General features: G+C 41.9%; 1 protein-coding gene across 2 annotated transcripts in view; it reads left to right on the top strand.

Moving 5' to 3' along the window:
* LOC132891930 (dedicator of cytokinesis protein 9-like) overlaps window positions 1-14,061 on the top strand; it is a 262,272-nt gene that overhangs the window by 159,524 nt on the left and 88,687 nt on the right. For both annotated transcript variants that reach the window (XM_060930066.1, XM_060930065.1), the window contains exons 5-7: window positions 3,865-3,934; window positions 8,576-8,671; window positions 11,127-11,261. In XM_060930066.1, the coding sequence (XP_060786049.1) occupies window positions 3,865-3,934; window positions 8,576-8,671; window positions 11,127-11,261 (301 nt within the window). The remainder of the gene's footprint in view (window positions 1-3,864; window positions 3,935-8,575; window positions 8,672-11,126; window positions 11,262-14,061) is intronic.

Genomic DNA, 14,061 nt, shown 5'->3' with positions numbered 1-14,061 from the left:
GGCTTCCGGTCGCAGTTCTACTACATCAGTGCCTTGAACACGCCTCTACCCAGGGCCGTTGGAGATGCTCAAAGTTGATTGGTTCCCGATTTTTCGGGAGCTTGGAAGAGCTGTAGATAGCTTGCCTGGACCAGACTAAGCTCGCAACAGGCCCTCGTGTTGCGTCACGCTTAGGATGGGCCCAGGCTAGGGTAGACTCACTACGCGTGAGGAGAGTTGATTACATACGGGCGTTGCATAATTTGCATCCTGGTATTTTGCGCTTCCAAAATGGCGAATATCAACAACAGAACTGCGTGTCTTCCAGTGTTGCCAGATTGGGTGATTTTAAGTGCATTTTGGCGGATTTGAACATATTTTGGGCTGGAAAAAGTCAGCAGTATCTGGCAACACTGGTGTATTCATCCACGTTGTTTTCCCGGCGCTTGGTGATGCCATGACAACCGGGAAAAGGAAGTACATTTTCACGCATGCGCATATTTCATTTCCGCATTATTACTATCGTATAGCACGGTCGCAAAAACTGCCGTGTGAACGCAAGTGGGGCTGCACCGGTGCTAACACGCTTCTCTCTAGTAAGCAGGTTTGTGACGTGTGAACACTCCACAAAATTTACACCGGTGTAAGATATATCGCAACAAAATACATCGGTGCAGCATCGATGCAAATATGTGCCGTGTGACCACCCCTAAAGAATGTTTGGCCATATTGAATAAATCATTCAAACTGTGAAACTGAAGGTCGGAAAAAGTAAGTGAACCCTAAGCTAGTGACTTTTTTTTTTTTTTAAAGCTCATTGCAGTCAGAATTTAGCACACCTGGGTTCCATTTAATGAAACGAGTTCAGAGGTGCGGCCTAGACTCTGATTGATAAAAACCCCTGAAAAGTTTGAGTTTGAACTTTTGACAAGAAGCATATCCAGCCTCGCACAAAAGAGCTATCTGAAGGCCTAAGATCAAGAATTGTTAACCTACATAAGGCTGGAAAGGGTTACAAAGTCATCTCGAAGATTTTAGGTATTCATCAGTCTACTGTCAGGCAAGTTGTCTATAAATGGAGACGATTAGGTATTGTGGCTACTCTACCTAGAAGTGGGCGCCCCGCCAAGATGACCCCAAGAGCACAATGCGAACTCGTTAATGAGGTAAAGAAGAACCCTAGAGTGACAGCGAAAGACTTGAAGATGTCATTAGAACTGGCTAACATCTCTGTTCATGATTCAACAATACGCAAAACATTGAACAAGAAAGGAGTCCATGGCAGGACACCAAGAAGGAAGCCACTGCTATCAAAAAAGAACATTGCTGCACGCCTGAATTTTGCAAAAGAGTACTTGGACACTCCACAATGGTACTGGGAAAATGTTTTGTGGAGTGACAAAACCAAAATTGAACTATTTGGGGAGAACAAGCGGAACTCCATTTGGCGTAAAAATATGGAAGCAATTTTGTGCCAAAATGTTCATACAATACTTTTGAAATATCAAACGAAAACGACAAATCAAAATACAAAAAAAAGAACAAAAAGTCAATTTTTTTAGACTGGCAAACAAATTATTCGTGTAATCGTGCAAAATATCAGTCTATCACTCTTCAGAAACCTTTTATTTTTGTTCCGCGTCTTTCTCAGTTTTGCTTGACGTAATTTATTTTGGTTGCGATTCCAGCTTTCTCGTTTGCGCTCCCTGACTTTTTGCTTGCAGTTTTGGCACAAACTTCACGTGTGGGTGGGCTGTCCAGGAGTGCATTCCCATTGGCTAACTTGTGTTTGACTGACAGCTATGCTCAGCAATTCCCTACTCGGATTCTGGCGGACTGTTTGACGAGTGACCGATCCATTGACGGTAAACAAGGATCGAGTGGACTTCAGTGGCGACTATGATATTAAGTCCACTCGATCCTTGTTTACCGTCAATGGATCGGTCACTCGTCAAACAGTCCGCCAGAATCCGAGTAGGGAATGGCTGAGCGTAGCTGTCAGTCAAACACAAGTTACCCAATGGGAATGCATTCCTGGACAGCCCACCCACACGTGAAGTTTGTGCCAAAACTGCAAGCAAAAAGTCAGGGAGCGCAAATGAGAAAGCTGGAATCGCAACCAAAATAAATTACGTCAAGCAAAACTGAGAAAGACGCGGAACAAAAATAAAAGGTTTCTGAAGAGTGATAGACTGATATTTTGCACGATTACACGAATAATTTGTTTGCCAGTCTAAAAAAATTGACTTTTTGTTCTTTTTTTGTATTTTGATTTGTCGTTTTTATTTGATATTTCAAAAGTATTGTATGAACATTTTGGCACAAAATTGATTCCATATAAAAAGGGCACTGCATATCAACATCAAAACATCATCCCTACAGTAAAGTATGGTGGAGGGAACGTCATGATTTGGACCTGCTTTGCTGCGTCAGGGCCTGGACAGCCTGCCATCATTGAGGGGAAAATGAATTCCCAAATTTATCAACAAATTCTCCAGGATATTGTGAGGGTGTCTGTCTGTCAACTGAAGCTCAGAAGAGCCTGGGTGATGCAACAGGACAATGACCCCAAACATCGCAGCAAATCCACAGCACAATGGTTTCAGAAGAACAAAATCCACCTTTTGGAGTGGCCTAGTCAGAGCCCAGATCTCAATCCTATTGAGATGCCGTGGAATGACTTGAAGACAGCCACACACAGAAGACAACCCAAGAATATGGAAGCGTTAAGGCAGTTCTGCAGGGAAGAACGGGCTAAAATTCCCCCTGCACGACGTGCAGGTCTGATCTGCAGTTACAGGAAGCGCCTGGTTGAGGTCATTGCTGCCAAAGGAGGGTCAGCCAGTTATTAAATCCAAAGGTTCACTTACTTTTTCCACCAGTACTGTGAATGTTGAATGCATTTGATTCAAGATTTTTATTTGTCATATACACAATAACAGACACGGCGGTTTATTATTGAGTAATGAAATTCTTATTTTGCAACTGCCCGACCAAACTACACTTACCAAAATAAAAAGCAATATATATAAAATATGAAATATAAAATATAAAGTGCATATGGAATGCAAAATATAAAGGTAGAGTGAAAAAATGAAGATAACATTTAAAAAAAAAAAGGAGAGGCAAACAAACAATGTGCAAACATAGAGGTAGATATACTGTGCAATGTCTTGTGCAAAATTGCTAATATAATCCGTGGCTCAAAGCCTGATGGAAATATAGAGGTAGATGGTGATTATAATCCGTGGTTCAAAAGCCTGATGGAAATATAGAGGTAGATGGTGATTATAATCATTGGTTCAAAAACCTAATGGAAATAATAGAGGTAGATGGTGATTATAATCCGTGGTTCAAAAACCTAATGGAAATATAGAGGTAGATGGTGATTATAATCTGTGGTTCAAAAGCCTGATGGAAATATAGAGGTAGATGGTGATTATAATCCGTGGTTCAAAAGCCTGATAGCTTTTTGTATAATGGCATTTGTATAATGAAGTCATGAAAAAATAGAATTTTTTGTGTGTTATTGGCTTAAGCTCATTGTGCATATCAGTACCTGTGACTTGGATGAAGATCAGATCACTTTTTATTACCAATTCATGCAGAAAACCAGATAATTCCAAAGGGTTCACATACTTTTTTTTTTTTACTTTGACTGTATATAGAGAGCGACAGATGAAAAAACACAGTAAACCCCAGAGAACAGAAAACAAATCATTCCGAACAGAGAAACATTAGCCGTCTGCCAGTCAGCGCTCTGAATTCAGTGACGCTGGTCTTTTGGAAGTTTAATCAAACCTCATGCTTCATCATGGACAGTATTTTCCTGCTAGTCCTGTTAAATGCATTATGTTATGTGTAATCTGTTTGGTGTTCGAACAGCAAAGCATCAAGACCCGATAATCTGGCAGTTCATGTGTTTGAGGTTGACGAGGATGTCGATAAAGATGAGGTGAGTGAATCTAGTTGAAACACAGCCAGCTGTTTTCATCGTTGGCAAAGAAAATATTCACTGAGACAATTCCAGACGTCTTTATTTCATCCATTAAATGCAGTTTGTTAAGGAAGAGTGAGTCAAAAGCAGGCTAAAGCACATACTGGCACAGCAACTTCTTCTCATACCAGTCTGTTACCGTTATTTACCTCCACTGAAAATTTAAGACGCATCTTTCGAGGGTTACTACTATACCAGCAGCAATTCCTCTACACATACAGTGCTCAGCGTAAATGAGTACACCCCCTTTGAAAAGTAACCTTTTAAACAATATCTCAATGAACACAAACAATTTCCAAAATGTTGACAAGACAAAGTTTAATATAACATCTATTTAACTTATAACGTGAAAGTAAGGTTAATAATATAACTTGGATTACATTTTTCCAGTTTTACACAAATTAGGGTGGTGCAAAAATGAGTACACCCCACAACAAAAACTACTCCATCTAGTACTTTGTATGGCCTCCATGATTTTTAATGACAGCACCAAGTCTTCTAGGCATGGAATGAACAAGTTGGGGACATTTTGCAACATCAGTCTTTTTCCATTCTTCAACAATGACCTCTTTTAGTGACTGGATGCTGGATGGAGAGTGATGCTCAACTTGTCTCTTCAGAATTCCCCAAAGAGAATAATTTCTTTACACCACAAAGGTGAAGGCTACAAGAATATCAGCAAAGCTTTACTTATCAGTCAGAATACTGTTGCAAAAGTGGTCCAAAAATGTAAGAAAGATGGAACTGCAACCATCTCACAGAGACGTCCAGGTTGTCCATGGAAGTTAACACCTCGACAGGAGCGTCTTCTGATGAGAAGGGTTGAAGAAAATCCGCATGCAAGTTCACTGCAGTTATCTAAAGAAGTAGAAAGCCAAACTGGGGTGACTATTTCCCGTGACACAATACGGCGTACACTGCAGAGGCATGACATGTATGGATGCCGTCCACGAAAGAAGCCTCTCCTAAAGCCCAGGCACACAAAAGCCCGCCTAGAGTTTGCCAGGGCCCATGCTGACAAAGATGAAGACTACTGGGACTCTATACTCTGGAGTGATGAGACCAAGATAAATGTTTTTGGAACTGATGGCTTCAAAACTGTATGGCGTCGCAAAGGTGAGGAATGCAAAGAAAACTGCATGGTGCCTACAGTGAAACATGGTGGTGGCAGTGTCCTTATGTGGGGCTGCATGAGTGCTGCTGGCGTCGGGGAGCTGCATTTCGTTGATGGCATCATGAATTCACAGACGTATTGCTCTATACTGAAAGAGAAGATGCTACCATCACTCCGTGCCCTTGGTCGTTGTGCACTTTTCCAACATGACTAAACACACATCTAAGGCCACCGTTGGATTTCTGAAGAAGAACAGGGTGAAAGTGATTCAGTGGCCAAGTATGTCTCCTGATCTGAACCCAATCGAACAGCTATGGGGAATTCTGAAGAGACAAGTTGAGCATCACTCTCCATCCAGCATCCAGTCACTAAAAGAGGTCATTGTTGAAGAATGGAAAAAGATTGATGTTGCAAAATGTCGCCAACTTGTTCATTCCATGCCTAGAAGACTTGGTGCTGTCATTAAAAATCATGGAGGCCATACAAAGTACTAGATGTAGTAGTTTTTGTTGTGGGGTGTACTCATTTTTGCACCACCCTAATTTGAGTAAAACTGGAAAAATGTGTAATCCAAGTTTATATTATTAACCTTACTTTCACTTTATAATTTAAACAGATGTTATATTAAACTTGTCAACATTTTGGAAATTGTTTGTGTTCATTGAGATATTGTTTAAAATGTTACTCTTCGGGGCGGCACGGTGGTGTAGTGGTTCACGCTGTCGCCTCACAGCAAGAAGGTCCGGGTTCGAGCCCCGTGGCCGGTGAGGGCTTTTCTGTGTGAAGTTTGCATGTTGTCCCCGTGTCCGCGTGGGTTTCCTCCGGGTGCTCTGGTTTCCCCCACAGTCTAAAGACATGCAGGTTAGGTTAACTGGTGACTCTAAATTGACCGTAGGTGTGAATGTGAGTGTGAATGGTTGTCTGTGTCTATGTGTCAGCCCTGTGATGACCTGGCGACTTGTCCAGGGTGTACCCCACCTTTCGCCCGTAGTCAGCTGGGATAGGCTCCAGCTTGCCTGCGACCCTGTAGAACAGGATAAAGCGGCTACAGATAATGAGATGAGATGAGATGTTACTTTTCAAAGGGGGTGTACTCATTTACGCTGAGCACTGTATCCCAGGATACTGAGCTAAGGATCTTCTACACACACACACAGTTTGACCACTTGGTCATGTCTGTATGAATAGTCTAGCGGTTTATGCCTGGACAGCATCAGTGACGTATCTAATGGCCAGTCATGGTGGCTCCTTCTGCCGCTTTCTTTCTTCCAAGAAATCTCCTCCTCTCACAACCCAGCAGACACGGGGTATCCCGTTTCATTAATCAGCTACAGCAAACAGCTGATTGGGCCTTTTCAGACTGACCATGTTCAATGGTTTTAAGCATTATTTAATACAAACAACCCACTTTGGTACGAGAGAGAAACTGGTATTGCAGACTTCTTCATAGTGAGTAATAATAATTCTTTCTCAAATTGGGCTGATGATAAGGATAACATGGCTGCACCAGTCTGTACAATGCGCTAAAGAGAATGTGTAGGCATATATTTAAAGCATACAGACACTGGACGGTCAACGGCTAACCTCAAAGCAAGCAGTCAGCCATGACAGGGTGTCATCCAGGCTTGGTTATTTGATGCCAGCCATACAAAGATGTCATGTTAAAACCTTATTTTTCTAACAAGCAGCAATACTCAGCCATTTAGCTGACTGTTTAACCTTTCCGTCCATAGCAAATATGCGTGGTTATAATTTAAATGTGAGTTTCTTTGTTGGATTTGTGGTTCATTTAGTAAAACAGTACCAAAGGGGAGTCTTTCACAAGCTTTTACTTACAGTATCTTGTCCTGATAAGACTTAATGGGAGGCCGGGAAATGCATTTTCTGTTTCTCATTGTGCTCACATCTTAAAGGAACAGTCCACCGTACTTCCATAATGAAATATGCTCTTATCTGAATTGAGACGAGCTGCTCCGTACCTCTCCCAGCTTTGCGCGACCTCCCAGTCAGTCAGACGCGCTGTCACTCCTGTTAGCAATGTAGCTAGGCTCAGCATGGCCAATGGTATTTTTTGGGGCTGTAGTTAGATGCGACCAAACTCTTCCGCGTTTTTCCTGTTTATATGACCAGTGATATGAAACAAGTTCAGTTACACAAATTGAAACGTGGCGGCACGGTGGTGTAGTGGTTAGCGCTGTCGCCTCACAGCAAGAAGGTCCTGGGTTCGAGCCCCGGGGCTGGCGAGGGCCTTTCTGTGTGGAGTTTGCATGTTGTCCCCGTGTCCGCGTGGGTTTCCTCCGGGTGCTCCGGTTTCCCCCACAGTCCAAAGACATGCAGGTTAGGTTAACTGGTGACTCTAAATTGACCGTAGGTGTGAGTGTGAATGGTTGTCTGTGTCTATGTGTCAGCCCTGTGATGACCTGGCGACTTGTCCAGGGTGTACCCCGCCTTTCGCCCGTAGTCAGCTGGGATAGGCTCCAGCTTGCCTGCGACCCTGTAGAAGGATAAAGCGGCTAGAGATAATGAGATGAAATTGAAACGTGGCGATTTTCTATGCTATGGAAAGTGCGCACTATAATGACAGGCGTACTAACACCTTCTGCGCGCTTCGGCAGCGCATTGATATCTGAGCTCCGTATCAATGCGCTGCCGAAGCGCGCAGAAGGTGTTAGTACGCCTGTCATTATAGTGCGGACTTTCCATAGCATAGAAAATCGCCACGTTTCAATTTGTGTAACTGAACTTGTTTCATGTCACTGGTCATATAAACCTATGTAAACAGGAAAAACGCGGAAGAGTTTGGTCGCATCTAACTACAGCCCCAAAAAATACCATTGGCCATACTGAACCTAGCTACATTGCTAACAGGAGTGACAGCGCGTCTGACTGCGTCTGACTGACTGGGAGGTCGCGCAAAGCTCGGAGAGGTACGGAGCAGCTCGTCTCAATTCAGAGAAGAACATATTTCATTATGGAAGTACGGTGGACTGTTCCTTTAAGTGTAGAAAAAAAAAGGTAGATACAACTAAAGCTTTGGCTGCACTGGCTTTAGGATCATTTTTCTAATACATTTTTAGTCATCTGTATATGCAGATTTTGGGATGTGTATATTCAATATTTACTGTACAGTGCTGTCAGTATGTACTGGTGAGATTTCAATTGTAATGGTACTAACCTTTAACTGATATCTGACGGAGGAGATGATGATGATGATGATGGGTTTACTGTATGCATGTTTTTTTTTCTGTTAAAGCTTCAGATATGATCCTGCTGCCTGAGAGATCGTTCTTTCCAGTACAGTGGTTTATTTATATTTATCAGTGTTTTTTCTGGACAGGGGTGAGGGATCTGGATTCCTTTCCCAATGAATCCCTGTTCTCCTAACATTTACTTTAGCTGCAAGATCAAACAGAGGAGAGCTGGAGCCACATCACAAAACTCATTCTCTTCTTCCCGTGTGTGTGTGTGTGTGTGTGTGTGTGTAGGACACCGCTTCCTTGGGCTCTCAGAAGGGAGGTGTTAGTAAGCAAGGCTGGCTTTACAAAGGCAACATGAACAGTGCGATCAGTGTCACTATGAGGGTGAGACATCTTCATACACCACACTCAGTACGAAACTGGCCGTACTCAATGCTCTTTCCTCTAGAGCAGGAACGGACAAGGTTTTTGGCTCATTAGGTCTTAAATAGTGGCTTGGGGGCTGCATGCTGTAGTTTGCTTTTAGATACTTACCATTATAATATAAACACATACATGCACGCACTTGAATACCGCTCGTCTTACCTTGGACAAATTATAGTAAAACCTAAAACAGACTTAAATGGGGCGAAGTACAATTATGGAAGATCATCTTCTTTCGCTGGTGAGATTTTCCATGTATAATTGCACCCATAAAGCAAAACAAGGCTATGAGAGACTTATCCAGAACTGGAATCCTAAATATTTACACACAATCCATTTTCACACCAAATCAAATTCATTCTGTGGGGGAAATTTCACGGTTAGGGACATCCAAAAACTGCAACATAGCAAGCTCTTTCATATAGATATAGATATAATGCCTCGGTCACAACCGGCCGTACGTGCTCCTACGGCCGGTCTACGTGCAAGAAACGCACGGAGGGTGCGCGTGAAACGCATGGAGGGCGCGCGTGTGACGTACTGATTTTCGAGCCGTAGACCGGCCGCAGAGGTTCTTTGTCATGTCAAACAAACTCTACGGGCGCTTACGTTTTTTTCAGGTTGCAAGACAAACTTACAGCCAACATGCGTCTTTCTCCACGAACAAAAAAAAAACGCAGCGATTTGGGAAACGCCAAAAATCGCACGGCCAAAAAATCGTACGTCCGGTTGTGAGCTAGGCTTAACAGCAATGTATTAGCAACAAATTTACTTTTCCTATTATGTGCTTATCTTTCTGATCTGATCTATATCCAGTAATCTTTCACGAAACGTAGTGTTTAACTGGTGTAGCCCTGTTACAGCAAGACGGGATAAATACAGGCATTAATACATAATGCGATGCATAGAAGATTGTGTTTACTGCATCAGGTGTATGGACTTTAGTCGTGCTTATGTTTTTGCACAGAGTAGAGGTATTGAATGACTGCAGGATTGCAGTGCACTGGAATTGTAATCAAATAAAAAAAAAAATACATTTGAGTGGCGGGGGGGGAATTAAACCAACTGGACCGCAGTTTTCCCTTTGTGTGCTTTAGAGCACAAAAGTACAGTTTCAGCAAATCAGCCCAGCTTTAGCCACTGTGGCGACATCTGCTACATCTGTAGTTACCACAGTGAATAATTTCAGCAGGTCCTCTGAGAAAAGAACAGAAAACCTGCTGAACTGAAACTCTTACAGCAGTTGAATTCCATCCACTTCAAAGAGCTAAGTGAGTATAGTGCGCAGTGCGAATTCGAGACCGCAACTCTTGGTTACTTTGCGATCTTTATCAGAACCACACATCAATATGTACATCTTTTTCCCACTTCTACCTGTATGTGACATCAATTGCCCCTTTTCCACCAAAGCAGTTCCAGGGCTGGTTCGGGGCCAGTGCTTAGTTTGGAACCGGGTTTTCTGTTTCCACTGACAAAGAACTGGCTCTGGGGCCAGAAAAACCGGTTCCAGGCTAGCACCAACTCTCTGCTGGGCCAGAGGAAAGAACCGCTTACGTCAGCGGGGGGGGCAGAGTTGTTAAGACCGACAACAATAACAAGACCGTGAAAGATCGCCATTTTTAAGCGACGAGAAGCAGCAGCTGTACAAATGCGAAGTCATGCATTATTATTATTATTATTGTTGTTGTTGCTGCTGCTGCTTCTTCCGCGTTGTTTTTGCTTCGATATTCGCGCCAAGGTTTATGCAAACGTAGCGACGTAACTGACGTATACAGCGACGTAATGACGTATACAACGACGTAACTGACGTATACAGCGACGTAATGACGTGTCTTCTCTTAGCACCGCGAGCGACAAAAAAACAAACTGGTTCTCAGCTGGCTCGCAAGTTGAACGAGTTGTGAACCAGCACCAGCACTGGCCCCGAACCAGCCCTGGAACTGATTTGGTGGAAAAGGGGTATATGTGAATAAGTTGACTGAATAGGGTTGAGGGCCTTAACCCAGTAGCAGCTTGGTGGTGCTGGGACTCGAAACCCCAACCCTCCTATCAGTAACCCAGATCCTTAAACTCTTGAGCCATCACTGTCTCAGAACCCCAAAACACTGCTGGGAACAACTTCTCTCTAGAAACACTAATTATCCAGATTTGAAGCTTAATTTACAAATACCTTAGACTGAAAATTTTATAAAAGCATTTTACAAAAGTGTTTTGCAGTTCATTTAAATGTTTTTTTTTGACTGCTTCAACAACTGTCCTTCGACTCCCATCATAAGTAAAAGTAAAAGACCTCTCTGTTCTTTTCTCGCTGTGCTAAAGTCTGTGATCAGTTTCACAGATGCAGTGGCTAGAGGTTAGATTGTAAAAAGATATCCTTTCAGTCAAGTAAGCATTTTGTTTTAATACTTTGTTTCAGTCGTTCAAAAGGAGGTACTTCCATCTCACACAATTAGGAGATGGCTCTTATAACCTGTACTTCTACAAGGACGAAAAGATCTCCAAGGAGCCCAAAGGAACCATCTTCCTAGATTCCTGCATGGGTGTGGTTCAGGTACGAGAAAAGCAGTGTGATAGAGAATAACTGTATTTGTCAGTGCCTATGCTATAAATGTGAGCTCTGACACTTTCGGCTTTCCTTTAGAGGTGAATACTTTGTGTGTGTGTGTGTGTGTGTGTGTGTGTGTGTGTGCGTGCAAGAGAGTTCAGGTTTTCACGTACAGAGGAACATACCATCCATCTCCAGTCTAGAGTTAAATTAGAGTGCTTTATCTGGAATGGTGCACTAGTCGTATGGAAACAGATGTGATATCCATATGGAGAGTACATCAGTGGTTTCAGTATTGGAATATTGCATTGTCTCTTTAATAGTTTCAGTCTTTAGTTGCGTTAGCACTGTCTTTCTTGATCTTTGCCCGAACATAACATTTTTCTGAGGTTGATCTTATTTAAGACTTGCTACAAACAAATACAGCTAATGCACTGCAAAAAATGGCCTTTCAAAAATAAGAAATAAAAGATTAAAACAAAGCATATTTGCTTGAATCAGGTGAAAAAAATCTGCCAATGGAACTAGTCAAATTTGACTTGGTAAGAGTTCTTAAAGTAAGATGAAAAATCTAACCTGTTTTTAGATTAAATAATTCCAAAATTAGATTGGGGAACTTATTATGCGAGATCTGATTAACTCAAAATAGTTCTTATAACAAGATCGTACTTCTTACATTTAGCCATTCAAGTCATTTTTATTTATTTCATTTTAAGGGTATTTCACTTAAATTCATGACAATGTCTTAGCAGTAAAAACTGAATTTAAGATAAATATACTAATATTAGGATTGTTAAATTCTACAACTAAGCATTGCTAGCTTAAAAGATTCTCCTTTTGTGACCTGTAATTAGTAAAATACTCTAGATATGAGACCAGAGACTATCTTGAATCAAGTTGACGACATGTGTAGCATTGCGACAAGTTTATTTTTTTTCCCATTTCAACATTCAAACATTAAAACATCTCTTAAGATTCCACTTCCCCAGGACCTCAGGCACCAAAAAAATAATACTAATAAAAAGTCTACGCATTTTGACTTACAGTGCTTACACAACGCCAAAGCAACAGTGCATTTTGGGGGCTATTCATATGTACAAGGGGTTTACAAGATCAGGCACAAAAAAAAACCCAACCAAACAAAAAAAAACCACTGAACTTAACTCACAGCATTCCAAAAAGACCTCACTAAAACGCCCTCCACTCACTCATAGCCTTTTTGAAGGCACTTGTCTGGTCTAGAGTCTGTACAGCATCTAGAAGGAGCTCAATCTGAATGACTGAGAAAACAGTCGCAGTAAACTTAGGATATGTAAGGTGGAGTTGAATTGTAATGAAAGATTCAAAGATTTCAGTAAAGTTCATTTATTCCCAACACAAGCATACTTTGTTTTTTTTTTTCTTGAAACAAGATGAACCGCATTTGACAAATGTCCAAAATGTACTTACTTGTTTTAAAAAAAAAACTTGTTTTATTGTCAAAGGTGCTCCAAATAAGACTTTTTCAAGACATTTTGTCTATACAAGATTTTCAAGATGGACTGTCTAAAAACTAGCCTTTCTAGCTAAATGAGATTTTGCTTGTTGGGCAATTATGTCTTATAATAAGGGTGGCTAGATGTTTTGACTTGAAAATAGACAAATAAACTTCCTAAGATTTTTATTTTTTGCAGTGTGTGCTCTGTTATGGTGAATTTAATCGTAAATACAGCCTTTAAACTGGCAGAAATATTTGCATGTGACAGAACCAAGTTGTGCAGTTGTGAGGAAGAAGTACAAGAGAAAGAGCAGACGCAGAAGACGGGTCCATGTTGGTGCTATTTTCTTCACGCTTATTTCCTCTTGGTCTATTTTTACTCCCATTAGATTTTTTTTCTTCTGTAGCTATTGTTGTCTGATTGCTATCAGATATTGGCAAATGTGCAGATATATGTGTACGTCCACCATATGTCCTGTCTGTGTAATTAGTCTAGTTGGTAGCCCAGTGATGAGAGAATCTGATGTTCAAGCCCTGAACAAACAACTTTAGCAAATGCTGTTCCCTCGAGCAGCATACGCACAGTCTAGCCCTCCCTCAGTCTGGCTTTAACGAGCCAAGTTGTCTCAAGAATGTCCTCCAATTGTGAACTTAGTACTGAAACACTCCCACTCCAAGTACTAACATGGAGACCGATTGCCTGTCTCATATTTGCAGCTCGGCTGGGGTAGATAATGCTTCACCGAGTTAAAGGCACTCACTGAGGAATGCTTTCGAAAATAATAAACATATTAAGAAACCTGGCAGAACAGTGAAAAAGAACGACTAGGTGAAAAGAACATTTAGCAGACACTTTAATCCAGAGCGGTGTACAATATACCCAGAGCAGCCTGGGGAGCAGTTGGGGGTTAGGTGCCTTGTTCAAGGGCACGTCAACCATTCCTGCTGATCTAGGGAATTGAACCAGCAACCTTTGGGTCCCAAAGCTGCTTCTCTAATCATTAGGCCATGGCTTCTCTATGGTAAAAGTTTCACCATTTTTCTGATGCATCTCTTTTTCCATAGAATTCAGTTTTATTTTTGTAGTACTGTAGGAAAAAGGTTACGTGCCATCCTGTTACTGAGAGCTCCCCAAGAACAGACGCATGAACAACAGCCTTTTGTAATTCATCTCATCTCATTATCTCTAGCTGCTTTATCCTGTTCTACAGGGTCGCAGGCAAGCTGGAGCCTATCCCAGCTGACTACGGGCGAAAGGCGGGGTACACCCTGGACAAGTCGCCAGGTCATCACAGGGCCGACACATAGACACAGACAACCATTCACACC

Source organism: Neoarius graeffei, chromosome 9 (genome assembly GCF_027579695.1).
Source record: "Neoarius graeffei isolate fNeoGra1 chromosome 9, fNeoGra1.pri, whole genome shotgun sequence".
NCBI lineage: Eukaryota > Metazoa > Chordata > Actinopteri > Siluriformes > Ariidae > Neoarius > Neoarius graeffei.
This window is presented reverse-complemented; position numbering and strand designations above follow the sequence as displayed.